This window comes from Perognathus longimembris, chromosome 14 (genome assembly GCF_023159225.1).
Source record: "Perognathus longimembris pacificus isolate PPM17 chromosome 14, ASM2315922v1, whole genome shotgun sequence".
NCBI lineage: Eukaryota > Metazoa > Chordata > Mammalia > Rodentia > Heteromyidae > Perognathus > Perognathus longimembris.
Window position 1 is genome coordinate 11,760,472 of NC_063174.1, and position 25,676 is coordinate 11,786,147.

Genomic DNA, 25,676 nt, shown 5'->3' on the forward strand with positions numbered 1-25,676 from the left:
CTCCCCACCCCCCTCTCCCCGGACTTCCCCGGCCCAAAGTTCAAGCCCGGAGACTGGAGGACCCAGCCTCCCGCCCACCTTCCCTTCCCGGCCTTCGGCGTAGGAAAGGGAAAAGCCCTGGCCGGGCCCGGTCACTAGCAGCCCGGCGGGGTGAGTCAGCCGAGTGACGTGAGGCCGAGCCGGGCTCGCGGCTAGAGCGCGGCGGAGGCGCGGCCACGAAACTCGTACCTGCGGCTAAGAGCAGGTGAGTCACCGCACCGTTTTATATCTTTATGACATAACTTTTTTCTCTTTCCGCTTCAGTCCGCTCCACTCCCCTTGTCATCGGTAGCGATCATAAAGAGGAAGAAACTGAGAGCAGATGTCTGTGTGATAGGCCAGGCGGATCCAAGTCGGGCCGGCCTCTCCGCCGGGCTCCTCCTCCCGCCCCCCTTCAGCAGCCTCGGGGACCGAGCTGGAGGCGACAGTCTGGTTTCTGATGGGGAAAGGTCAGGGGGAGGGGACATCTCCCTACACTGGGGCGTTCGCTGGGAAAGCCAGGGCCAGGGCGCCGGGGCGCGCCGGTACTGTTAAGGAGGTGCCAGCCTGAAGCCAGAGGCAGCCCAGGGTGGTGCCCAGCCGGGTCTCCGACCTCGAGCAGCTGCACCAGGCCCCCAGGGTCTCACTTGTTTCCTAGTCGGTCCCAGGAGTCGTCTGAGGCCCTGGAGAGTGGATCACCTGCAAGGCCTGAAACGGGGGATCAACCAAAGAGAATGGGCTTGGCTGTGAATTTGTGATAGGCTGAGATACTTTGCACGGAGTGCCTAGAGTGACTCTGTGTGTGTGTGTGTGTGTGTGTTTCTGGGCATGTGTAGCTGCATTTCTGAAGGAGCGAGACTGTTGCTGCGTGACTTTGCGAGAGTGTGCATGTGTCTTAGCAGTCTCTGGAGCCACTAGATTTCCCTAAGTGTCAATAAAAGAAAGCAACAAATAACCAAGACTTCGTAAAATACTCGTTTTGCAAAATTTAAAAAAAAACGCAATTAATCTCATTTGAAGAAATGTGTTTTAACTTGTCTACCACATAAATACCACTACCCCCTTTGTTCTTTCAAATCTTTCTTCCTTGAAATCTGGCAGGAGAATCACGTTAAATCCTTGAACCAAACATATCTCTTAAATCAGCAGGGGAGCAGAGAGGGTGAAGATGTGCAGTTAAGGAAATAAAGAAAGATAAACGCATCAAATTACAATTCCTTTTTAAACAAACGAAAAAGAGGAGGGGGGGACACATCACGTTGTAAGGAAAGGAATGACAGTGAAATTAAATCCACCTGGAACTCAGCAGAGCAAGAACCGTCTGTGCCAACGCGGCTGTTCTAGTGGCTGGAAGTCACTCCCATCAGATGGTATACCTGGGAGTGTGTGTGTGTGTGTGTGTGTGTGTGTAACTAATTCTTTTGTGCAAAGTTCCCATCGGGCGGCAGAAACGCAGTCCCATTTGTAAAGTACACGGATGCTTAGCTTCCTCAGTCTGGTTGGGGGACTTTCGGTGCTAAGAAGTTTCCTTGTTCCTTCCAGAGGGCGAGTCTCCAACGCCCTCTTGGCTCTTCTACAAAGCATGACTCGGGTATTTTCTATGGGTAATATCAATTTAGTAATAGCATTTATAGTGCACAAAAAGCTAGTGCCTTAAGGAGAAAACCCACCAGCTAGACCTCCAAGGGGTGACTTAAACGATGACATATTCTTTCAACCTATTTTCCAAATTCATTAGGCCTTTTTTTAAAAAAAAAAAAAACTCAACTTAAAAACCAACAACAGTCTTGTTCATAGGGTGATGACCAAAGTGAAGTGTCTCACAAGCCTCTTCAAAGCTCAGGACTGGTGGTGCAGAATACACGACCAGTGTGAGGGACTTGATCTTGCTCTGGAGTTCCGGGTCGGAGGCCCTGGGGATTCCCACGCGCGCACAGCGCCTCCTGTCGTAGAAAAGAAGTGGTGGCTTTCCTGCAGGTGCTCACGGGGAGCGAGGCAGGTGAGACTGGACAGTTTGGTTCTTCGGGGCCGATTGCCTGGGGCCAAGAAGAAGGAAAAGTGGAAGTTCAGTGCACTTCTAGCTTCTCTCCATGTCACGGACCCAGACACCTGACATTTTAAGGGGTGAGCATGTAGGGTGCCCACACACGAGCTGGTTTCCCTGCAGGGATAGACGCAACGTCGGGTGTCTGCCCTGGGGAATGCGGGATGCTAGCGGCACGCGTCACTCCGAAGTCAGTGCGCGGCCGCGTGCTGTTAGTTGACATCCAGATAGCGAGGCCGGCAGCCTCACGGCGCCCGTCCCACCGCCTGGCCCCGGATAGACTCTGAACGCCCTGCAGAACTGCGGTGCAGCGACTGCGCTGCTCGTGTGGAGGAAATCACCCCGTCTCCAGGTCCGAGGCGGCCGGAGGAGCTCCGGGCCCGGAGCCCCTGGAGAGGGCGCGCGGTGGCTGAGTTCCGGGGCCGTCCAGGTAGCCGGGCGGGCGGGCTCCTCAAGCGGAGGAAGCCGGGTGGTGAGGGCCGCGGCGCGCGCTTCTCCAGGTGATCGCGGACTAGGAAGCGGCCCCGCCCTTCCCCGGAAGCGGTTCCTGCAACACCCCGGGGCCGGCCGGCTCCCGGCTCAGCCTGGTTAGAGGCAAAGGGGCGCCCGGTCGACTAACCCAGCTCGGGAGCGTCAGCCCGCCCAGCCTGCCAGCCCCGCCGGGTCCTTCGCGCAGACATTCACCGGGCAGGGCGGCCAAGGGGAGCAGCGTGAAGAAGGAAGGAAAGGCCTGGGGGTCGCGGCCCGGGCCCCGCTGGCGGCCTCCCCGCCGCGCTGTGGCCTTTGCGGGGTGGTCAGGGAGCAGGGCCCGGGCCGCCTGCGGGCCTGCGCGCGGGCTCCGCCGGGCTCTCCCCTCGGCCGGTCCCCAATCTGTCCCCACTCCCCCCAGCGGACTCCCTTTTGCCCCCGGCACGGCCCAGCGTCGGACCTGTGGTCCGGTCCGGGCGGGCGCGGGCCCAGCCACGCTCGGTGCGGGGTGGTCCGCCCCCTCCACCGGCCTCCATCTCCCACCCGGATAAGAAGCTTAAGCCCCCCTCCTGCCCGAGCGAATCAGACGCGCGGGAGCTCAGAACCCGGGTCTTTAACCCGGTTCAAAGCCGACCCCGACTGAGACCAGACTCGGCTTAGCCAGGGAGGCGGCCGAGGCTCGGGGCCGAGGGCCTGGCCCTCGCGATCGGAGGTGTGCGGCCGGGCCGGGGAAGGGGCTGGGCACCCCCGGAGCCCCTGCCTGGACCATCCCGCCCGCAGCCGTGGGGGCCTCGGCCGCCCCGGCCTTCCAGGCTCCCCTTCACCTCTCGGGCCCACGAAGCCAAAGCTCAGGCGCCTGTTCCCGTGCTGCCCCCCCTTTTCCCTTTCTTTCCTCCCACTTTCCCGCCCGCCCTTCCGTCCACCTTTGAGTCATTAAGCAAGCAGATCACAGCACCCAAGGCCTCGGCTTCGCGGAGGCCGAGGCCCGGGGCCGCCTGAGGGCTTCGGCCCGTTCTGCGTGGAGTCGCCCACGGTTCCTGACTCGTGCTTCCTCGCACGCGCGCGTGCACGCGCGCCCAGTTCATGCCACCCAAGGCGTTTGCACATTTTACCGAAAACAAACTAACAAAACCCCATCCCTGGGCTTGGCCCTTTCCAAACTGCTTCCCTGGCCCGGCCTCCAGGCCCGGCTCCCCAGCAGCCGGATGCGGGAGCCGGAGCTGCTCCCCATACTTTTGGCGGTCCGGGAGCTTCGTCTTGCCCAAATCAACTCACATTTTCATGTATTCAAATGAGAAACGTCGAGAAGGGCAACTTGCCCTCTGGGGCAATCAACAGCCCTGGGAGGAAAAAGTTAAGTGTCTCGTGGATCCCCTGGGTCCCCGCGTCTCCAGAGGCGACATCTCCCAGTTCAGGACTCTAAGTCACACTGGCCAGCGCCAGCTAGGGGACATGCCAGCTGGCCGGGCCTGGCTCCGACCTTCCGTCCCTGTCACCCCGCAGCCCCTCCCCCGTGGGGCGCCAGTCTCCACTGGGCGTGCAATACTGTTCTTTGCAGTTGCTCTTCGGGGTTCGGGGAACTGCAAGCTTCATGCAAAGAACTGGAAAGAAGCGTCACTAGCAAAAGAGACCCGAGTCACTAAGACCTGACCATGAGCCCCAGACTAGGCGAGACCTCCCTCAGGGCTCCGAAGTGCAGGACCTGTGGGGCTGCAAACCTGGCCCGGCTGGGGCAGGATCTCCTTGGCAAAAGCCTGCGGCTGCAAGGGAGCCTCAGTGGGACCCGGAAACCAAGGGCTCCAAAGAGTCAACGAATTTCATTTTTTGCCTCACAGTGGAAGCTTGATTGTAAATCCTTTCCAAAAGGTGGACAGTGTTTGGCTGCCATCTCTCTCCTCTCCCCACCCCTGAGCACACACCGGGAGTTTTCCCTCAGTTATTTCTGGTGGTTTAACTTTGACTATTCAAATATGATTCAGCTCAGATTTACATAGATAATTTTCCAACAATCGTATAAATCACACCTTGCATTTGGAAAAAAATAAAAGCATTATATAGATATCCATTGTATTAACTTCTTGGCCATTTGCTGCTTTAAATTTGTGTTTTGGATCTGATAAAAATATTAATATATTTCAGGGGGTTACATTCATTATTTGGAATGAAAGTTTGACTGGAAGATACTGCTGGGGATTGCTTCTAGCACTTTTGGCTGTTATTCTAGAGCTTTTTTTTTTTTTAAGCTGTGCATTTGCTTGTCCATTTGAAATTTTCTTTGTCCCACAGGCCACAGAGTAAAACTAGTTCTTAGCTCACTCTGCAGAAGTTTGCTACACACACACAGAAGCACTTTGAAGAGGGCTCATGGCGCACTTTCTGGCTTTGCTGGGATTCTTTTTCATTTTTATGTATGTGTGTATGTTTTAATCATTGGGCACTGCCTGTGGTGGCAAGTTCAGAGATGCCTCCTGCGGTTCCTGGTGAGAACTCTGCAGAGCCCTTCCCACTCCAGCCAGCCTGCCCTCCTGTCGATTCTTGATTGCAGCAAACTGCATTTGTTTCCTTTTCATTTTGTTTGTTTCCCACACTGATCTAGTAATTCATTGAGAGCGGAAACTGCAGTGGTTCAGGCTGCTACAGTAAAGCCTGGCACATGGAAGACATCCAGTAAAGATTTGTTGAATTGATCAACCAACTAACTGGTCTAGCTTAGAGGTGGGTGGGCTGACTTTAGGAAGGGAAGGATTCCTGTCTAGAACTGTGTGCAGAATGGGAGCCCCATGCGGTCCCCCTCCTCTGGTTGTGCCTCTTTCCCTGGCTACAATTCTACTTTTAACCAAAATCATCAGGTATAGCCTTATCATATTGGGAATGCTTCCCTTCCCAGGAACCTGGACGTCCATGGAATCGCTAGCCTTGTCTTGCCCACACAAGTCAGCAAAAGTAACGATTTCACTTTTCCTCGCTGAAAGGGCAGCAGCAGCCCCGCTGGTCAATAGCCGATCCGGATTAAAAGTTAGCCCCATCCATTTTCCATCAAGTACAATGTTTTGCTCAGAGCTGTAAAGGAGACGCCCATGTTTTAATTGGCAAACAAATAAAGCTGAGCCCATGAAGTAAGCCGGAAAGGCTGGCAACAGCTCTGCTCATCTGAGGTGTCTTTCCTGGGTTTAGAGATGGCTGCGCGGTGTTGCACCCTGCCTTCCCGCCCCGGCGCTGGGGGGCGCCCGGGGCCCTGACCATCCATCCACCTGGTGGGTTTGAACACGAGGGTCACAGGCATGATTCTCCAGAGAGCCTGTTTCTCAGAGGGCAGTGCTGGAAGCAGCACGCTCAGAATTTCCAGAAATTAAACCTTCAGTGGTTCTCCATGTGTAGGATAGGAAGTATGTTGTTCTACACCCCTTCTGGGTGTAATGTAATGATTCTCTGAAAGGGCCACCAGCCTCTCTCAGAACCTGCGTTGGTGGTGGTGTTGTACTGCAGTGTACTGCAGATCCGCCATGAACATGGACATTCAGAGGGTGTTTGAGAGAGGAAGTGTGTCTGCCTCCTCTTCTGCAGTGCCGTTGTGTAGGAAGCTGCAGGAACGCTCCACCATCCACCTTCACCGGTGTCTTACTGTTTTGTGGCCTCTCTCTGGGTGGTGTCAGCAGAGTCAAGGGTGGCTTTGGTGCTACTCCCAGATGTGAGCCACACCCCCTGTGGGCGTGGCAGGGGAGAGGGGAGCTTGGAGCTCCCCTGTGGGGAGATAGTCTCAGAGGAACCGGGCTGGGTGCTCCAGATCTGATGTACACTTGTTCTCATTCAAGTGCTCTGGAAAGGGCAGCCCGTGGCTTGTCACACTCGCCTCACCACACTGGTCCTTCTCCCGCGCCAAATACTACGCACTGTGAGTCCTTGGTTTCCGCTGACCTCCCTTGACCTTACCCACACCCCTCTGCCAAGAGGAGTGGCTGCAATAAGAACCCAGGGGAGAGGTGTGTGAAGGTCCTTTGGTATGGGAGCAGGGGCATCTACAACTTCAGGTGCTGGAATAAACCAGACTCTCCTGCCAAGAGATGTGAGAGAGAGAGAGAGAGAGAGAGAGAGAGAGAGAGAGAGAGAGAGAGAGAGAGAGAGAGAGAGAGAGAGAGAGCGGAAGTGAGGACTAGAGAGGGCGGCGCCAATGCAGAGGCATGGGAGTTGAGGGGAGGGTGGTCAGTAGTTTAGCTCTAATGCTATTGATCTTGAATTTGCTGGGGGACCTGGGCAGACACTCCTGTCCCGTTTTCTCCTCCAAATTACAAGCTTTCTGGATCTAATAGCCAGGGTTTGTTGCTGGGTATTCCCCCCAGCACTGTGGCTGGTGTAGCAGTGTCACTCCTGAGGGCCCCACCCAAGGGTGTGTGTGTGTGTGTGTGTGTGTGTGTGTGTGTAGGTGGGGGAGTCTGGGCTCCTGGAGTAAGAAAAAGCATCTCTACTCACAGAGAAGACACTTGGAGATTGGTGTCTTAACATTCGCATGAACATCTGGTTTTTGTTGTGCTGCCTTCTGGTATATTGTGGACCACAGCCTTCCTGCTTTTCCTTTCCTAGAATCTTGAAAGACAGCAGCAGAAGAGAAAGCTGAGCTTGTCCTTCTAATTCCCAAGCTAGAGCTCAGTGCTATCCTACTCCCTTCCTTGAGCTGGCACCCCCAAGGCACTCAAATTCTGGTGAGGCCCACTCAGTGCAATTGGGATGGACAAGAAGGGCGTCTATATATGCTTTGGGCTTGCAATCAGATTTCAATTGCAGTCTGGATCATTCAGCTTTCGCTGAATCTCTCATTTCTCACCTGTGAAAAAGATATATTAGAACTCGATTAGAGCTGAGAAGAGTATTATTATACAGCAAACGCTAACAACATAGTCTTCACAGCATTCTGAGAGTGTGAGTGGTGTTGAGGCGTATGGCAAGTGATGCAAGCCTCCAGGCTATGTCAGCTTTTCCTTCTCCTTTCAAGTATTTTGTCTATGGTTAGCTTTTGGATGTCTTATTATCAAAGAGGAAAGAGGTCCCATCTGGGGACCGTGTAGCCAACCAGACCAGGATGCCAGTATCCCTGGATTGTGCGTGGAATGCCTTCCTCTTCTCTCCAAGAGGAAGGCCATATCTCCACAGAGCTTGGGTGACAGAGTTCAGGTAAGTGACAGAGCAAAAGTGACCCACTGCATGAGGTGTACGGTAAGGACCTCTTGGAGGAACAGGTGTCAGAAGGCGAGGAGATAATGAGTGTTCCTGCGTTTCTTGCTCTTTAGGCTGCACGGGCCATATCTCAAACAGCAATATTAATTCTCCTTCCCCTCCTACATAGATGGGGAAGACTCTCTAGGTTCCTTAGGTTCCCTTAAGGTTCATTAGCTTTCCTTGAACCCTCAAGGGCTCTCCCACGCCTCCCCCGGGCTCTCACCATTATTCCAGCTATGGTGATCTCAGGAAAAGGCCCCCTTGGGGCTTGGACCCCAGAAGTGGGAAAACATGAGTTTGGGCTCCTCAAAGACCAGCCCAGCCCATAACACCTGAATTTGGGGAGAGAACTGAAATGTTTAGCCTTTGAATTCTCCTGGATACTTTCCCTCTACTTCCTTTCTCATGGGCAAAGTTAGAAGGAACCATTTTGTACTCATTTAGAAAAATGTACCACCTGGACACTTCCTAAAATCCTGAAAACTCAAGACATGTATTTTAGCAAGGAGCTTGGGTTTGCTTCAACAATAATCTGCCTACCCAGCTATTTACACCATATAAAATAGAATCATCGACAGGATTACTTATTTTCTTAAGAACTGTAATAGTACAGTCTTCATAATGTGAGAGGCCTTTGCTTCCAAATTAGAACTTGCAACAGTGGAATTACCAACTGCTAATGGAGAATGACTTTCTGGATGCCACCATCCTATTCTATGCCTTTTAAGAACTGTCTTTGAGAATTATTTTATTTAAATTCCCTAAAAAAAATAAAGCTTCCTGGGAGTACAAATCCATCTGATAGGATGCCAGCATGCTGAGCTCAGGATGGCTCCTTCAAACATTAAGGATCTTAAATACAACCTTGCCTGTGCAAGAAGCTTAGTGGCGTACCAAAACTTAATAAAGACAAACACTACAGTGTGGAAAGAAGAACTCAAAAGAGTGTTTTTTTCAGATATAGATTCATCTGCAGAGGTGACTATTAAAAATTGTGGGGGTTTGGAAGGGCTGGAGTTGGGCTGTGGATGAAGGGACTCTTAGCAAAAAAAAAAAAAATCCTTGCAATTTACATAGTTTGGATGGCCTTAGAGGTTCCTGTGTGAAGGCTCTAATAGGGTTTTGGATTCTGCCTCATGAAATAACTAGAATTCAAGTGTATAAAACAAAACATATCTTTCTCTGGAGGACTGACACACAACACATCTTCCATGTTTATTAACGTTCCTTGTGCTGGTATTGGGGGGTGGGGGGGGGATGGAGCGCAGGGAAAGTGAGCTGGTACACAGAAGACACAGGCAGCAATCTCTGCCTAAACGCAGCTTCTGTTTTTACAGCTTACTTAGGGAGAGCTGTTAGTTTTTCTAAGCATAAAGTGGGCTTTGGGTCTCTAAGCTCAATGTTTAGGCTACAAAGCCCATACAACAGCCTTACATACCTACCTTTCGAAAAGGAATGGTTCTGACCTCCAACTCAGCAAAATCTCTAGTGCATTACCATACTTGGAGAACATCTAAGCAAAGCCCTTTGAAGGCATAAAGTGTAACTGGAATGCTAGCCACTACCTCCAAGAAAAATAAACCCTCATTCTTAGCCACGTACACCTGCTTTGGACTAGGCTTATTAGTATTATTTGTATCTTTTCTTTTCAAATGGGTAGTTTTACTCAAAGTTGTTTTTCTACTCGGTGCTTGCCATTTTTGTCTTACCTTTAAGAACCCTGAGATCAGGCCAGGCGCCAGACTTCTAAGTCTCCCCCCCACCCCGCCCCCCAGGAGAGGTGGCAGGCTTCCCAGAGGTCTGTGATGGAGCTCTGTAAGCTTAGACTTATGAGCCAGGTCAGAATTTATGGTTTGAAGGGAAGACCAAAATGTATTTATGAGATCACCCCACGAAAAGAGATGCTTGGAGAAGGCTGGGGAGGACCCACAGGCTGGGGAAATCATTGTGCTATGTGCATTTTTGTGGACTAAAGACAGTTGAGGCAACTTTTGGTAGAGATTTCTGCCTTCGCTTTCTCTTCTGCCTTGCTCTTTGCTCCACAAGGTTGACCTCAATGGCCCATTGCCCAGATTTTCTTCATTTGGATTTCTAACTGGACTTCAATGGGAAGACAATGGTACAGGAATGAAGGAGGACAGAGTGGGATGTATGAGTGCTTGATTGCTCTTGACTTCTCCTCCACCCTTGTGGCTTTGTGCATTACCTACTCACCCCATTGTGTTCAAAACTCTCCCGTGTTTGAGCTCTCATCAGCTCTGCTAGCCTCCAATTTGCCTCTTACACTTGAGATCAAGGTGTAGGTAGGTCGACACTTCCCTGCTGCTGCCAGACTTTGGGTGACTCTTGATCATGCATAGCTCCCTCTAACCCTACCTGCACTCCTGTAAAGAGTTGCTTCGCATTCTCTCCACTACCTTTCCTTCTTCCTTCTCTTCCTCCTCCTCCTTTTCTTCCTCCCCTTTCTTCTTCTTGTCAGTCTGTCATGCAGGCCATCAGTTTCCTCTTGGCCCTAACTATTGAGAAGATGAATGAAGACTCGTGGAAGTGAAGCATGATGTATTCAGTTATTTCCAATATTGTTTTTATACTGGAACTCATCAAAAAGGCTCTACTTGTTCCATATTACCATCTTGGGATGTTGGTGTGAAGGTTTAAAGAGTTTTCTGGTGGGATTGTTCCCACCAGGGGAATGTTCCCCTGGATCTAGCAGGGCAACCAATTTGGAGTTTATCTGGCTTATATTTAGCATTTTAATTTGATGATATGCATTTGATATAACCGTTAAAGTAGTTGATGCTAAATCCAAAGATTGATAGCATTCTTTTTCACTTTTTTCTCTTCAGTGAACTTCTGTTATAAACCAAGGATTAAGACTTTTGCTAGTGCTAAGTTGTGTTCATATACACTAAGCTAGGTTCAGTGATTGAGGCACTCTTGAGAAGCAGTCCTTTACCATATACATTTGGAAGCTCTTAGCATCTTTGTTTCGTCATCTCTAGAATGTTAAGCTTAGAGTTCAATTCTCTTCAGACTTGTGGTCTCTCACAACTCAGTTTTTACGAATGCTAAGTTATAGTCTTTAAGGTAATTATATTATTTAATTTTTTACGAATGCTGAATGTTATTATTTAGGTGTGACCATCAATAGAGAAGTCTGTGTACCTGGCACTAGATACTTGCTAGGTACTAAAGACGCTAAATTTAAGCACATTTCCCATTTTCCTATTGTAATTAAAACAATACTATAGACTGGGCATGGCGGTGTGTAGCTATAAGCTCAGCTACTGGGGGGCCACACAGAAGGATTGCTTGAGCTCAGGAGTTTGATGTCAGTCTGAGGAATGTAACAGAAACCTGTTTTGTTTTTTTTTTAAGCAACAGAAAGCTCCAATAATTAAAAAAATTAGCATTTCTCTCGATAGGAAAAGTTCACAAAAGTGCAATTTCCTGATCAAAACTTGCAGAGGTCCAGGGGTTTTGAGACATTTTGCTACCTTGCATCTAGCAGGATGCTAGAAATTTATTAGTGATCTTCTTCCCTGCATACAATCCTATTAACCTTGAAATTTATTGGTTAAAAATGGCAATACACTGTTTTATTTCCGACATTATTAATAGATTTGAATGTTTTTATGTTTCTACTGGCTACAGTATTTCTTTTTTCCAAGAATTGTTTAAATATACCTTCAGCCAATTGAAAAAAAATCTGAGCATTTGTTTCTTACGTGTAGTATGCTCCTGTTTATTTGGTTTTTGCGATAATGCAGATTGAATCCAAAGACCTGCATGGTCTAGGCTAGCCCTCATCCACACAATATTGCTCTCATGGCTGCCATAAATGCTGTTCATTTGTATTGCATTTTTGTTTTAAATGCATAGGTTTTTAAAAGTCAATGTTTTGCCTTCAGTGCTTAGAGGTGTAATCTGCACAAAATCAAAAATCATCCAATTGAAATTTATTTTCAATAAATTTATTGTGAAGTAAGCATACAGCTATTTTCTAAATCTTCAGCCCTTTGGACAGGCACTAATTGTGAAAAGCCTTACATTTTCTTTCAACAACTATGTTTGGACTTTATTCTATTGTGACAATTTGGGAGGAGTGGGAACTGGCTGCCACACTTGGTCTATATTTACTTCCTGTATAGTGAACCAGAGGGAGCTCCAAATACGGATGACAAGGGAAGTGGGAGGAGCTTGTTGGAGAGTGTCAGAGCTGGGTGAAGTTGTAAAGCTTCAAGGAACAATTTTATGCTACTTTCCCCCCCAATGCCATCCTTAATGTGCCAACTCTATTAACATTTTCACATGAAGGTATTACAGTAACAGTGAAGCTGAAATGTCTTTAGATCAATAACTCCTCCTTCTTCTGTCTGTCTGTCTGTTCATCTTCTCACACACTTTTCTCTCTGTGAAAGTAGACCTAGGACACAGGTTTCTAGAACATGATGACCAGCTAGAAACCTGTGGTCTCTTTATCTCTTTGAATACCCCTATTTTATTTGAAAAATGAAGATAATAGTAGTACTTAGCTAAGAATTTTAGTTTGATATGGATTCTTTTTTCTTCATTACCATTTTTGATTATACAAAATGTTAATGAACAATATTAAATTGTTGTTGTTGAGATGAGGGTCTCACTGTTGCCGAGAAATTTGCCTCTGCTTTCTAGCCCGTGTCAGCTGGGACTGGAGAGTGCACCACTGTGTCCAGGTAATGAATAGTCGTTACCATTTAAGTTGTTTCTGGATCATATGGTAGATGTACTTAAAGGGTATATTAATTGAAAATTTTTCCTAGTTGAAAAACATGCCCTGAATATTGATTTTGTGCAGCAATCAGAATGATACCAAGAATAGTCATTTTTCAAGTGTTAGCTATTTGTTCATTACTTCAATTAGGCTAGGAAAGCAATTCATTCCTGCCCTTAAGGGGTTACTTCCATGCACCCAGGGAAGGTGAATACAGCCCTTTTTCCGCACAATGTTTCCCTGTTTTACGAACACTCAACAATCATTTGTGGACATTATCATGTTAAACAGTAAAGTAGCAACCCTGCAAGGTAAGAGCAAATATCCTCATTTTGTAGATGAGGATGCAGAAGCCCAGGCAGGGCTCTGTTATGTACCAGAGGCAAAGCTGGACCTCCCAGCCTGGTCTTGCCTGGTTTTATAAAGCACCAGTTTCCCTCCCATAAGCCCTGAGGCTGTCTCTGAGCATGGCCCCACGGCTAACCATGCCCAGCTCACCTCTAAGGCGCTGCACAGCACTGAGCATTCTTCCTTCCTGGACATTTGAGAAGCCTGTTGTTTCCTTCCAGCGTTTGGAATCTCATGGCAGGTCCAGTTTTTATCTGCCCCTGTTTGGACAGCACTTTTTGGTTGCCGGAGCTTTTGGAAGAGACATATTGGTAGAAAGTAGAAAGATAAGAAAATAAGCATCTGTAGATCTATTTTGTAGCAGATCGGAAGCAAAGTACTTTCTATACTCTACCCAGTTGTTTTTATTTAAAAAAAATGGTGACATTTTGTCCAGGAGCCCCCCCCCCCAAAAATAATAGTTGATTATAAAGAATAGATCCTAATTTTCTAAGCCAAAAATAAAAACTAGAGGATTGCTAGCACCCTAAAGTCTCCTGGTACTCTTCAGTCCTATGCAGCATTCTCCCGCTTACAAGAGGACCACCATCTGGACTTTTATGATGACCACTTTCTTGTGTTTATTGTAGTTTATCAGCCCATACATACCTGTGAGCACTGTCGTTCATGCTGGCCTGGTTTTGATTTTTAACTTTATAGGATGGACTCTCACAGGGCATACCAGTCTGTGTCTGGTACCCTGGATCAATAATACACACGTGAGAGATTCATGAACGTTGTTTCTCAAAGCTGGTTTGTTCATTTCTTTGCTAAACATAACCACAGTTTATGGATGTACTGCAATTGAATTGTGTATCTGACTTTTGATGGACATTTCCAGTTTTTAGCTAGGAATATATATATGTATATATATACATATATACATACATATATATGTATATATATATATATATATATATATATATATACATGCACAGGCATGCATTCCTGTTGGGATTGGGTTGGTAGATAGGAGACATTTAACTTCAATAGATAATGACAATTATGTCCTTGGACCATGTTGCCAGTTCTGAACCTGAGATTATAGTATGAACATCTCCATTCTCTGATAACAAGTTTCTCTTCATGAGTTGGGCTCACAGAGGACAGCATGGAAGCATGCCCCGCCTTTCAATGACAGGTCGTCTAGACAGATTCCTTTACAAATAAACACAGAAACAAATGGACATTGTACTTCACAGCGTCCAACATTATTCATATAAACGCAGAAAGAACAAGAGTGTATGGAAGCAGATGGTTAAGCTAGGCAGTTGGTTAAGCCAGTCTAACAGGACTTTGGGACCAGAATTTTAATTCCTGGGAGAAATCGGGTTCTCAGGCTGAATTTAGACCGGTGAGCTGTTCTAGGTGGGAGAACGCAGCTTAGGGGGATCCGGTGTGGTTGGGGGCGGAGCAGGTGGGGGGGGCTGTTGCTAGGTGACGGAGCGAGATGGTGGATCATCCCCCTTTCGCTCTGGAAATGAGCACTGGCACACCGGGCTGGCGAAGCCCTGGGCCACCTGAGTAAAAGCAGAGGTGTGATCAGAACCAGGTGAGAGACGACTCTGCTATCTGGGCAGAGCCAGGGACCTTCTGTGTTGAGGGCTCTCTAAATCCACATCGGTAAACACCAGGCCCCGCAAAAATCAAAGCTAGGTGGAGAAGGGATTGGAGCTGGGGTCGTTGGTTGGCTGTTGGGCATTATTGGGCTGGAGTTGACGGCGGCTGGCTTTCCTGTGACTATGAGCCTAAGTTAAAGGGGAGCTAGACCAAGTGAAAATGTGGTGGGAACGGAAGGCTGTTGGGACAAAAGAACAAGGGCTCTGATGGCAAAGATGGGGAAGGGTTGAAAGCCTTGATAGTAGGTGAGAGGTCACATTGGAAGGAACTTAATTTTCCCCTCTGGCCTATGCGAGCCCATTACAGAGCTTTTTCCATGTTGGAGGGGGGTTGTTGTAAAAGATATTAGGAAGTTTTGAAATTGGATATTATAAGTTCTCCAGCTTCATTTTTCTCTTCAAAAATGACTTGGGCCATTTCAAGGTATTTGAATTTCTGCATATGTTTTAGAACCAGATTTTAATTTCAGCTTTTAAAAAAAACTTGCTGGAATTCTGATTGAGATTACATTGACTAGATCTCATATCTATTTGGGGGAGATTTAAAAATTTCCATTTTAAAGATTTTGAGTCTTCCGTCATGGACATGGTATGCTGCCAATTTTTTTCTAGGCCTTTATTTTCTGTCTCTGCTAATAAAAAATACTGGCATATAATTTTAAAAATTATTTTGGTGGTACTGAGAAGGTACAGGGCCTTATTCAGGATAGGTGGGCGTATTTTGTTGTTCCATTAACTTCCATGTATTTATGGTATGTATGCATTTTTGTATATATATATTCACTAGTGGTATTGGTGTAACTATATCTCATAAAAGTTAAATAAGTTTAGTTTTTATAGTCTTGAAATTTCTGATTAGTGTATAGGAAAGTCTTTTCTGAACTTGAACACAGCCTTTTTTTTTCTATTTCCTACATCCTTTCAAATAACCACGTGTAAGTGGCAATTACTATTATTGACATTATTAGGATTAAAGGCAGAAAGATAAGCATGAAAAATGTGGGAAAATAGGAAAAGTTACTATTCTATTCTGTTAGAAAAATTATTAATATTTCCTAAGAGGAAATATATAAACATATTAGAAACATTTAGAAATTATGATCAATTTACAAACAAATTTAAAAACAAATATTGTTTTCAGAATATTATTTTCCCGGAAATGCTAAAGATTTTACCAGCTGAGATAAGCTGTCTTTGAGCTTAGAGTTTTCTTTTGGAAATTCAGTATTGTTCAGTAGAGGTTGACATTGGCATGGAATTTGGGAAGTAAATTGAGATGCTATTTGGCTGTTCACCTAGGAGAATCCCAATCCTGAAAAGCACTGAGGTACTATGATACATATTAGAAGAAGGCAAGACTTGGTAATGCTTATTATACTTTGGGGTTTTGGTCTTCACTCCCATCGACATGTTGATGAGAGAGGCCTAACATATGCAGGACTCATTTCCTGTGCCAGATGGGTTTATGTGGCTTGGAACTAAGTCATAGGTGGGGGGGTCTGCTGTATTTATTTATGCTTTAGTTAGAATCAAGACCAGAGATTTGGGATGTATTCCAATCGGAGAAATGGCCACAACTTCAAGAACTACAGAACAACTTGCATTGAAGTCTAGAGAATTCATGCAGGAAGTGTCCCCCCGACAGCCCCCCTCCCTTCGCCCCCCCTTCGTCCCCCCCCCCCCCCGCCCCTGCTGACTTTGCCTTGGGAGAGGGAATGCTGGCTCTGGGGCTGTATAACTGCCTCACGACTCAGGCCTTGGGCCTTCTGGTAGAAGGAGGAAAGGGATAGAGCTTTAACTTTGAAAAGAAGTGGAGAGAAATGATTGTTTTGGTTCCAAAGATTTTAAGCACCTTCTGTCCTATTTTAAACTGTAGGGTAAACCTAGTTACACTGGATTATAAGCAATCAATTTGACCTTTGTTGTAAAGTAATATTTTCTGCTTTTGGAACAATTATGCACTTTTTCCTTGTGTCTCCAATTTAGTATCTCTCAAGATAGAGAGACACTATATCAGTTTCCCATGCAACTTGATGTTTAAAAATCAATTTACTTATTTTGCACTATTGAGGGGTGGGTGGAGAAGTACAAGGACTAAGCTCTGCTTAGTCAGCTCTGCTGGCTGGCCCATTAAACACTGGCTATTACTTCCCTTGAAACCACAATAGAAGTCCTGGTCAAAACTGTAACTTCCATTTCCTGTTAGTGTATCTTCAATATGGTGAACATCTTTCCCACTAAAAACTCATGGAAAGATATGGAGAAGTTAAATAATAGGCACTTGTTAAGCTCTGTAGCAAACTAAGGGTTTGGGAGAAGCTGGGAAGAGCAGGAACCTAGAAATGAAAGGGAAGGAGAGTCAGCACAGACTCTTCAGTATTACAGTACCTCTGGCCTGCACTGCATTCCAGGTGCTACCTTTCAACCTCTTCCAGGAAGAAACGCAGATGGTGTCTATAGGAACATGTTGCCACCTGTGCAAACAGTAAGAACCAAATACAACAAGGAGGATTAGATATCGATTTTTAATTAAGGAAACTTCCTTAAAGTCTTTAGAATTTATTTCTAACGTTCCCATTCTATGGTCTGAGGAGACAGCCTATGATTTTCACTTTTTAATATGAACTCCTGGTAAGGAACGAGTTGAGTTGTCTAACATCTAGTTAGCAGTGCAGCTGAGTAAAGAAGAAAGCCTATTGGTTCCCAGATGAGAGCTCTGACATGGAGCAGGACCTTTGGTTTTGAAACCCTACTGGTTGTATTTTAGAAATTAAAAACAGTATGATTATAGCTTGCACATTTTCTTTGTATTACTCAAAATAGATGATGAATGAATTCCAACAATAAGGGTGACTCTGTCTATGAACTGGTATGAATCCAACCAAAAATATAGACAAGGGATAAAGAAATACAGTTAACTGGAAATATCTTACACATTATTATGATACTGATACAATGTCTTTTCCAGTTGTCAACCACGTACCTCAGCATAATTTATTAAACAATTTTTATCAAATGCTATTTTTATAAAAATTTATGCAGCTTTACTAAATTCCTTTCTTTCTTTCTTTCTTTTTTTTTTTTTTTTTTTGCCAGTTCTGAGCATTGAACTCAGAGCCTGAGCACTGTCCCTGGCTTCTTTTTGTTCAAGGCTAGCACTCTGCCACTTGAGCCACAGTGCCACTTCTGGCTGTTTTCTATATATGTGGTACTGAGGAATCAAACCCAGGGCTTCATGTAAAGGCAAGCACTCTTGCCACTAGGCCATATTCCCAGTCCCTACTAAATTTCTTGTTATGTTTATACCTCGATACTTATTCTTTTATTTTAATTTAATTTTTAAAAATTAAAAATTGCAGACTCACACCTGTAATTCTAGCTGTTCAGGATGCTGAGATCCAAGAATCAAGGATCAGACCAGGCAGGAAAGTCTGTGAGACTCCTATCTCCAATTAACCGCCAGAAAACCAGAAGTGGTCTGGTGGCTCAAAGTGGTAGAGCACTAGCCTTGAGTGGAAAAGCTCAGGGACAGTGCCCAGGCCTTGAGTTTAGCCTCATGACCGACAAAAAAAAAAGTTATTTTTAAATTACCTTTAAGTAGTTGTCCAAATGAATAACTATTAAATGAATGAGATTATAAGTACAATCCATCTTTATCAATGTTGCCCTCGTTTATTCTCTCCCATTCTTCCCAACACTCTCCTCAAGTTTCCTAGGAAATGCCTTGAATAGTATGACTGCATTCTCCCTTCCTTCCTCTCTTCATTTACTCCTTTCCTCTTGCTCCCTCTTCTCCACCTTTCAAATGATAGTTTCCTGGCACTTATTTTGCACTTATTTTGTTGAATTGTAACTGCATCCCAATGGGTTACACCATTTGAAATTCTCCCTTGCAAATACCATACTTGAAATAGCCCATTTGTGTGCATTATCATACAACCCCATATGTGTTTACTCTGGCCTGACTTACTTCACTTAACAGAAATTTCCCCCCAGATCCATTCATTTCTTTGCAAATGATATAATATTTTTTCTGAATTACATTTTGTATATATACCACATTTCCTTGATCCATTCATCCAACTGAGACACATCTGGGCTGTTTTCATACTCTGGCTATGGTGAATAACACAGCAATGAACATGGTTGTGCAAATGGCTTTACTGTATCCTGATTTACATACATCTTTTGGATAAATGCCCCAGAGTGATGTTGATGGGTCATAGGATCATTCTATGTTTAGTTTTGGAGACAAAAACTTTGCATAGTGGTTGCACCGGTTTCCTTCTCTACCAACAGTGTATTAGGGTTCCTTCCCCCCCACGCCCACACTGACAACCCTTACTGGTGAGATGGAATCTCAGTATTGTTTTGACTTGCATTTCCTTTATGACCAGAGACACTGAACATTTCTTCATCTGTCTATTGGCAATTTTTACTTTTTCAGAGAAGACTCTAGCTCATTTGCTTGTTTTTCAGTTGAACTGTTCATTCTTTGAGGGCATAGTTTCTTGAGCTCTCTTTATAAATGAAAGCTGGACACTGGTGGCTCATGCTTGAAATTTTAGCTACTCAGGAGACTGAGAATCACAATTTGAAGTCAGTTCAGGTAAAAAAAAAAAAGTCCACGAGACTATTATTTCTAATTAACTCTCAAAAAGCCAGAAGTGGAGCTGGAACTCAGGTGGTAGACACAGAGTACAAAGCTAAGGGACAGCTCCCAGGTGCAGAGTTCAAGCTCCAGTATTGGCAAAAAAAAAAAAAAAAGATTACACATGAAATTTTATGATATGATATATTTAATTGATATATTTAGTGTAAAGGAAACTATTCTTTTTTCCTGTTAAATATTAATAATTTTCCGACACTGGGTGGGATCAAGTCACTTTTGTGTTAGAACTTTTTAGTAGCTCACTTTAGAAAAAGGACATATACCTGGCGTTTGTGGTCTTGTAATCTGGCTACAACCCACCTCAGGCTGACCTCCTCGTCCTGGTTTTGCACTCTGCTGCAGCTCAGGAGACATTTGAGGGCGGTGGGCAGTGGAGGAGACACCTGGGAGCAGCCTGGAGAAGGAAGGGACAAGGGCTGTGGAGTCAGCAGCAGGGATCTAGCCCTTGACTTGCCTCATCCTTTCTTTGCATCCCCCAGAGAAACTGCAAAGCTGTCTTTTTATGTGAAGACCTCCCAATTTACATCTGTAATCTGTGACTTCATTTTTATTTTTGTCAGTCCTGGGGCTTGAACTCAGGGCCTGGGCTCTGTTTCTGAGCTTTTGTGTTCAAGGCTAACACTCTACCACTTGAGCCACAACTTCACTTCTAATGTTCTTGGTGTTTAATTGGAGATAAGAATCTTGTGGACTTTCCTGCCCCTGCTGGCTTCACACCACGATCCTCAGATCTCAGACTCCCGAGTAACTAGGATTACCCGCGGTTTGCCATTGCTCCCTCCAACCCCCACCATTTCTGAAAAACTCTGAACAATAGAAAACTATGTTTGTGGGCTGGACATAGGCCAGAGGGCAGCGCTGGTAGCTCTGCTCTCTGGGAACGGGGCTGTCTTGGGTTCTCTGTGCTTGTGTCTGGTAGAGCCTTTCTTGTGTGGGAGTGGATACAGACTCGTAGCCCAAAGAAATATTAAAAGAAACCCAGGGCTGGGGATATAGCTTAGTGGCAAGAGTGCCTGCCTCGGATACACGAGGCCCTAGGTTCGATTCCCCAGCACCACATATACAGAAAACGGCCAGAAGCGGCGCTGTGGCTCAAGTGGCAGAGTGTTAGCCTTGAGCGGGAAGAAGCCAGGGACAGTGCTCAGGCCCTGAGTCCAAGGCCCAGGACTGGCCAAAAAAAAAAAAAAAAAAAAGAAACCCAGCAGGGGTTTGGGAAACGGAAAAGAATGGCTGCTTTAAGGCATTGTGGTTCATGTAAAAAGTCTAGTAAATGGATCTAAAATTATTTAAGCCCAACGAGGTTCTACTAGGAGAAGCCTTGCTGAGCTAGAGTTTTCTTAGCATGAGTTTTATGTTTCTTTCTCTCTCCATCCATCCATACGTTCATATAATTGTTAACTTTTAGGGGTTATTTTGCAGGCCACATTTGTCAGGATGGCCTTGATCCCGAAGCACTTTGGACTGAAAAGCAGAGAAGAATCATACTTATTTAAAGAGCTTGATAAGATCCAGCAGAAGACCAAGAAGGATTTTCAGGTATTCAAGCAGAGGCTGTTGGCCAAGCCAGCCCTCGATGAGGACGCCTCCCAAGTGCAGCGCCCCCGCGCCGCCCGGGCCCAGGGGAAGGGCCGAGTTTGCGGGCGGGGAGCGGGACCCGGCAAAATGTCCCCTCCCAGAAAAGGCCTTGCGGGCCGGCTGGAGGCGTCGCTAGCCCTGCCGTGCCTGCTCCGCCCGGGCCTGGGCCCGGCCGCCCCGTCCAAGAAGACCCAGCACTTCCAGCCCCAAAGCTTTTACATGCGGAGCTCCGCCTTCCTACGGCACCGACCCCAGAAGAGGCCGCCGATCATCGCCCCGGAGACGGGCACGGCCAAGCCTGCGGTCCTGCTGCCGCCCCCGGTGCCCCGGGGAAAGCCAAGAACACTCCGGGCGGGCCCGATCCCGGGGCCGCCACGGTCCAGGCGACTCTCCAGCCTGGTCCCCGAGCCAGAGGCCGACCACGACGCAGCCCTGCCCTCGGAGGGGCGGCGGTCCCGGGACAGGAAGGCCTCCGCCGGCAGCACCGGGGACGAGGAGGACGTCCTGAAGCAGCGGCGCACCGTGCGGATTCGCACCCACTTCCTGCGCCAGCGGGAGTCCGGCGTCTCGCTCGACTCGCTCTCCAGCGGCGCGCCCGGGCCCGGCGAGGCGCGCGAGGCCCTGCGCGCCTCGCTGCGCTCCTCGCTGCGCGCGTCCCCGCGCCCGTCCGTGCGCGCGTCCCTGCGCGCGTCCCTGCGCGCGTCCCCGCGCCCGTCCTGGCAGCCGCACCGCGTCATCCCCACGTCCATCGACGAGATCATCGCCTCGCTGCAGTCCGAGACCCAGCTCGCCTTCGACCAGACCATCAGAGAGCTCATCCAGAGCGTCCTGGGCCAGAACTACGACATCAAGATGGACGTAAGTGGACGCGCCCGCACCCCAGAGCATCGCCCACCCACCTCTTGTGTGCCAAGCACAGAGGGTCACACGCTATGTGAATGTATTGTCCCAGCAACTACATCGAGTGGATAAGGTATCAAGAGTCCCGTTTACTGCTTTAGTGAGGATAGAGAGAGCTGACAGCGGGTCTCACAAGGCGTGCCAAGCAGCATCATTGGGGTCGTGCTCACTTGTCTACCACGGGGCATGCGTTTCCTAGGAAGAAGCAACGTGAGACAGTAAGTCACATGTAAGTTTATACTGTCGGTGCCTGGTGCCTGTGGCTCAGGGCTGTTTCCCACACCTCTTAGCCTAGCTGCTCAGGAGGCAGAGATTTGAGGCAAATCTATGACTCTTATCTCCAATGGAAACCCCCTCCCCCCCAATAAAAGCTAGAAGTGGGGCTGTGGCTCAAGTGACAGAGCACTAGCTTTGAGCAAAAAAAATCTTAGGGACAGCAACCCAGAAGTTCAAACTTCAGTACTGGCACCAGAAATAAACAAATAAATAAGTAAATAACAAAGAAGAAAGGTATCCTGTTTATTGCTTGTGATATGAAATTCGCTCTGGTGGGGACATTCAAAGCAAAGACAGGAATGATGGAACCTGATCCCTATATTGGAAGATTCTAGATTATGTTACTGTTTTCCCTTGCAGATCCTGATGTCTGGTTAGTACACAGACTACTGCTGTGCACATTGTGTCTTTAAAACTGTTTCTGCCCCAGAACAGTTTGGGCAGTGACTTAAGGAATGTGATCATAAAGGGAAACAATGCATATGAACTAGAGTCTCCAGTATTGTCCTTGATCTAAGGCTTGTGGACAGAGTATTGCAACTACTCTGAGTTAAGGTCCATACTTTGACTTACTTACTGAATAAGGTAAGTGTGACTGGCCAGGACATTGCAGATCGGGTATTTCTACCTAGGTGCTTCCCACCCAAAGTTAACCAAAAGATGAATTAGGGGCGTACTCATTGTAGGGCCTTAGAAAAGAGAAGAAAAGCTTCAGGGCTCATATCTAATGGCAGTCATGAAGAGAGGCTGGTAATAGAAACTAGCCTAGGAAGCCCTATATAGTCAAGGAATGTTATATTTCAGAGCAGGATGCATTAGAAAGAAGACATTTTGAAGGGCTGAAATGGGATTAGGAATATGTGAAGGTGGAATATCAAATCAATAGTGATATTTGGAACAGTGAATTCTGTCCCTCCCCCATATTTATTTCTCTATTTCTCTTTTGTATCTTCTTTTGTTGTTGTTGGCATTTTAGTAACCATTTTAAGAAGGGGTGGTGACAGTGGAGAGCTCAGACTTCCAAACCTGCCCAGCAGTAAAGAGACCGTCCTTTCAGTCCTCCCTACGGGGACACTGGAGACCATAAGAGAAACAGCAGTGAGCTGTTTCATTCCCTCCAGCCAAGATGGAGTCAGCAGAAGCCTAATGGCGAGCCAGAACTTCTCTCTCCTGCAGCAGTAACAAAAGACCATATCTGGGCATCCTTGGATGCTGAACAGGAAACATGGGCTTTTACCCCTACCTGGAAGTAATGAGGCAGTATCTACCCTCCTACCAAGTCCTCTATTTGTAGTAGTGTCAGAGAAAACCAGCTTAAACAGAGTTTAAATAAGATCTAGCCATTTAGAATGCCTAGTTTCAGTAGAAAATTACCTATGCCAAGAATCAACAATACCTCAGTTTGAAAGAAAAACAGTAGATGCCAACATTCAGATGACAGAGATATTAGAGTACTCTGGCAAAGATTGTAAAGCAGCTTTCAAAATGCTTTGGTAATTATAAACATACTTGAAACAAATGAAAAGAAAGTTGAAGTCTTAGTAAAGAAGCAGAAAGTCTCAACCACAGGAAAGCACTAAAGCTGAAGGATTCAGTAACTGACACAACAAATCAATGGATAAATTCAGTAGCAAATGGAGAGGGCTAGAGGACAGAATCAGTGAATGGATAAAGCTGGAGAAACTCTACGCTGGACAAAAGTGATGGATTCCCAGAGACGTGTGGAACGATAACGAAGATGCAGCCTTCTTCTCATTACAGCCCTAGAAGGAGAGGAAAAGGAAGGCCATACTAAACAATACTTAGAGAAATATTGGCTGAGATTTCCTTAATTTGGTGATAGACAGATTGAAGAAGCGAAGAGAATCCTAAACCAAAGAGTTCCATGCCAGAATTATGTATCAGTAATATATCTCAAAACAAACATACCAAAGGGAAAAATATCTATAGCAGTGAGAGAGAAACAACATATTGCTAATAGGGGAAAAAATTGAGTGACAAATAGATTTCTCACCAGAAACTGTGTAAGTCAGAAGTAATTGGCACACTTACCAAATTCTGGAAGAATTATCTATCCAGATTTCTATTACTAGCAAATAAAGGGGAAAGGAAGACATTCTTAGATGAAGGAAAATGAAGAGAATTTGGTGTTTGCTGTCTTACCCTAAAATGGAGGCTAAAGAAGTATTCTAAATGAGAAGGAAGTGATTGGAAAAAAGGATTCTTGGAGCCCTGGGAAAGAAGGATGAATATAATAATATAATGAATATAATAAAACTATGGCTAAATAAAATACTTCCTTTTTTGCATTTTATAGGTTAATTTTGATGGTTGATGCTAAAAGTATGACAGTATAGTTCTAAATATATGGAGAAAAATATTCAAGAGGACAGAGCTATGGGAAGAGGAAGGGACATAAGAGGAGATAAGGATTCTTTTTAATTTTTATTTATTAAAATTTTGTGCTGGTACTAGGGCTTGAATTTGGGGCCTCTGGCTCTCACCTGGCATTTTTGCTCAAGGATGGTGGTCTACTCAATGAGCTACACCTCCACTTTCTCCTTTACATTCTTTTATAATGAAAAAAAAATGCTTTACAAAAGATTCTCCTGACATTTCCATAGATAGATGCATATAATGAACTTTGAATCCCATTCACCTTCTCTATTATATACTTCCTTAACTTCTGTTTCATCCTTCACATAGTACTTGATGTATATATATATGTATATATATATGTAATATATTTTTATTCATTATCAGTAATCTTTTTCCCTTTCCACACTCATGCTGATTCCTCTGGAGAGTCTTTTTATGGTAGTGTCTATCATCGTCATCATTATTATTAGTTTTTAAAAAGTCTGGATTTTTACTATGAGAGAAGATTTGATATTTCGCTCTTTGAGCTTGGTTTATTTTGCTCAATATGATGATCATGAAGAAATACTTATGTGTCTTTCTTTTTTTTGTTGGTCGTGGGGCTTGAACTCAGGATCTGGGTGCTGTCCCTGAGACTTTTTTGCTGAAGGCTATAGTACTCTACCACATTGAGCCACAGTTCCATTTCCAGTTTTCTGGTGGTTAATCTGGAGGTAAGAAAGAATCTCACAGACTTTCCTGACCAAGCTAGCTTTGAACTGTGATCCTCAGATCTCGGCCTCCTGGGTAACTAGGATACAGGTGTGAGCCACCAGCACTTGGAAATATTATATATCAGTAGTCTTTTATAAGATAATTGCATGTAATTTATGCTGAGAACAATTAATTTAAATATTATTAAAATAATTGCTTGACGGAGGCTATTACTTAGGATAAAAAGTCCTCCTCCAGTGGATTGTTCATTTAGCACACAACTATATTCCATCGTTTGTTTGTAATGTAGACTTTTTTTAAAAAGTTTTTATTATAAAACTGATGTACAGAGAGGTTACAGTTTCACACGTTAGGCATTGGTTACATTTCGTGTACTGTTTGTTACCTTGTCCCTCATACCCCCCTCCCCCCTCCCCCTGTCCCCCCCTGAGGTGTTTAGTTCACTTACACCAAACAGTTTTGCAAGTATTGCTTTTGTTGTTGTTTCTCGTATTTTACCCTTTGTCTCTCAATTTTGGTATTCCCTTTGAATTTCCTAATTCTAATACCAGTACACACTGTTTCCCATACACTCAGATAAGATTACAGAGATAGTGTAGATACAATCACAAGAAGGTGATACACGCACATCATCAATAGTAGAAACTACAGATACACATG

General features: G+C 45.8%; 1 protein-coding gene across 1 annotated transcript in view; it reads left to right on the top strand.

Annotated features, from left to right (window-relative positions):
- Positions 1-144: 144 nt before the first annotated feature.
- Positions 145-25,676, top strand: part of Ttc6 (tetratricopeptide repeat domain 6) — a 163,889-nt gene continuing 138,357 nt past the window's right edge. The window contains exons 1-2 of the mRNA XM_048361981.1: positions 145-244; positions 20,592-21,605. Coding sequence (XP_048217938.1) covers positions 20,607-21,605 — 999 coding nt within the window. The 5' untranslated portion in view covers positions 145-244; positions 20,592-20,606. The remainder of the gene's footprint in view (positions 245-20,591; positions 21,606-25,676) is intronic.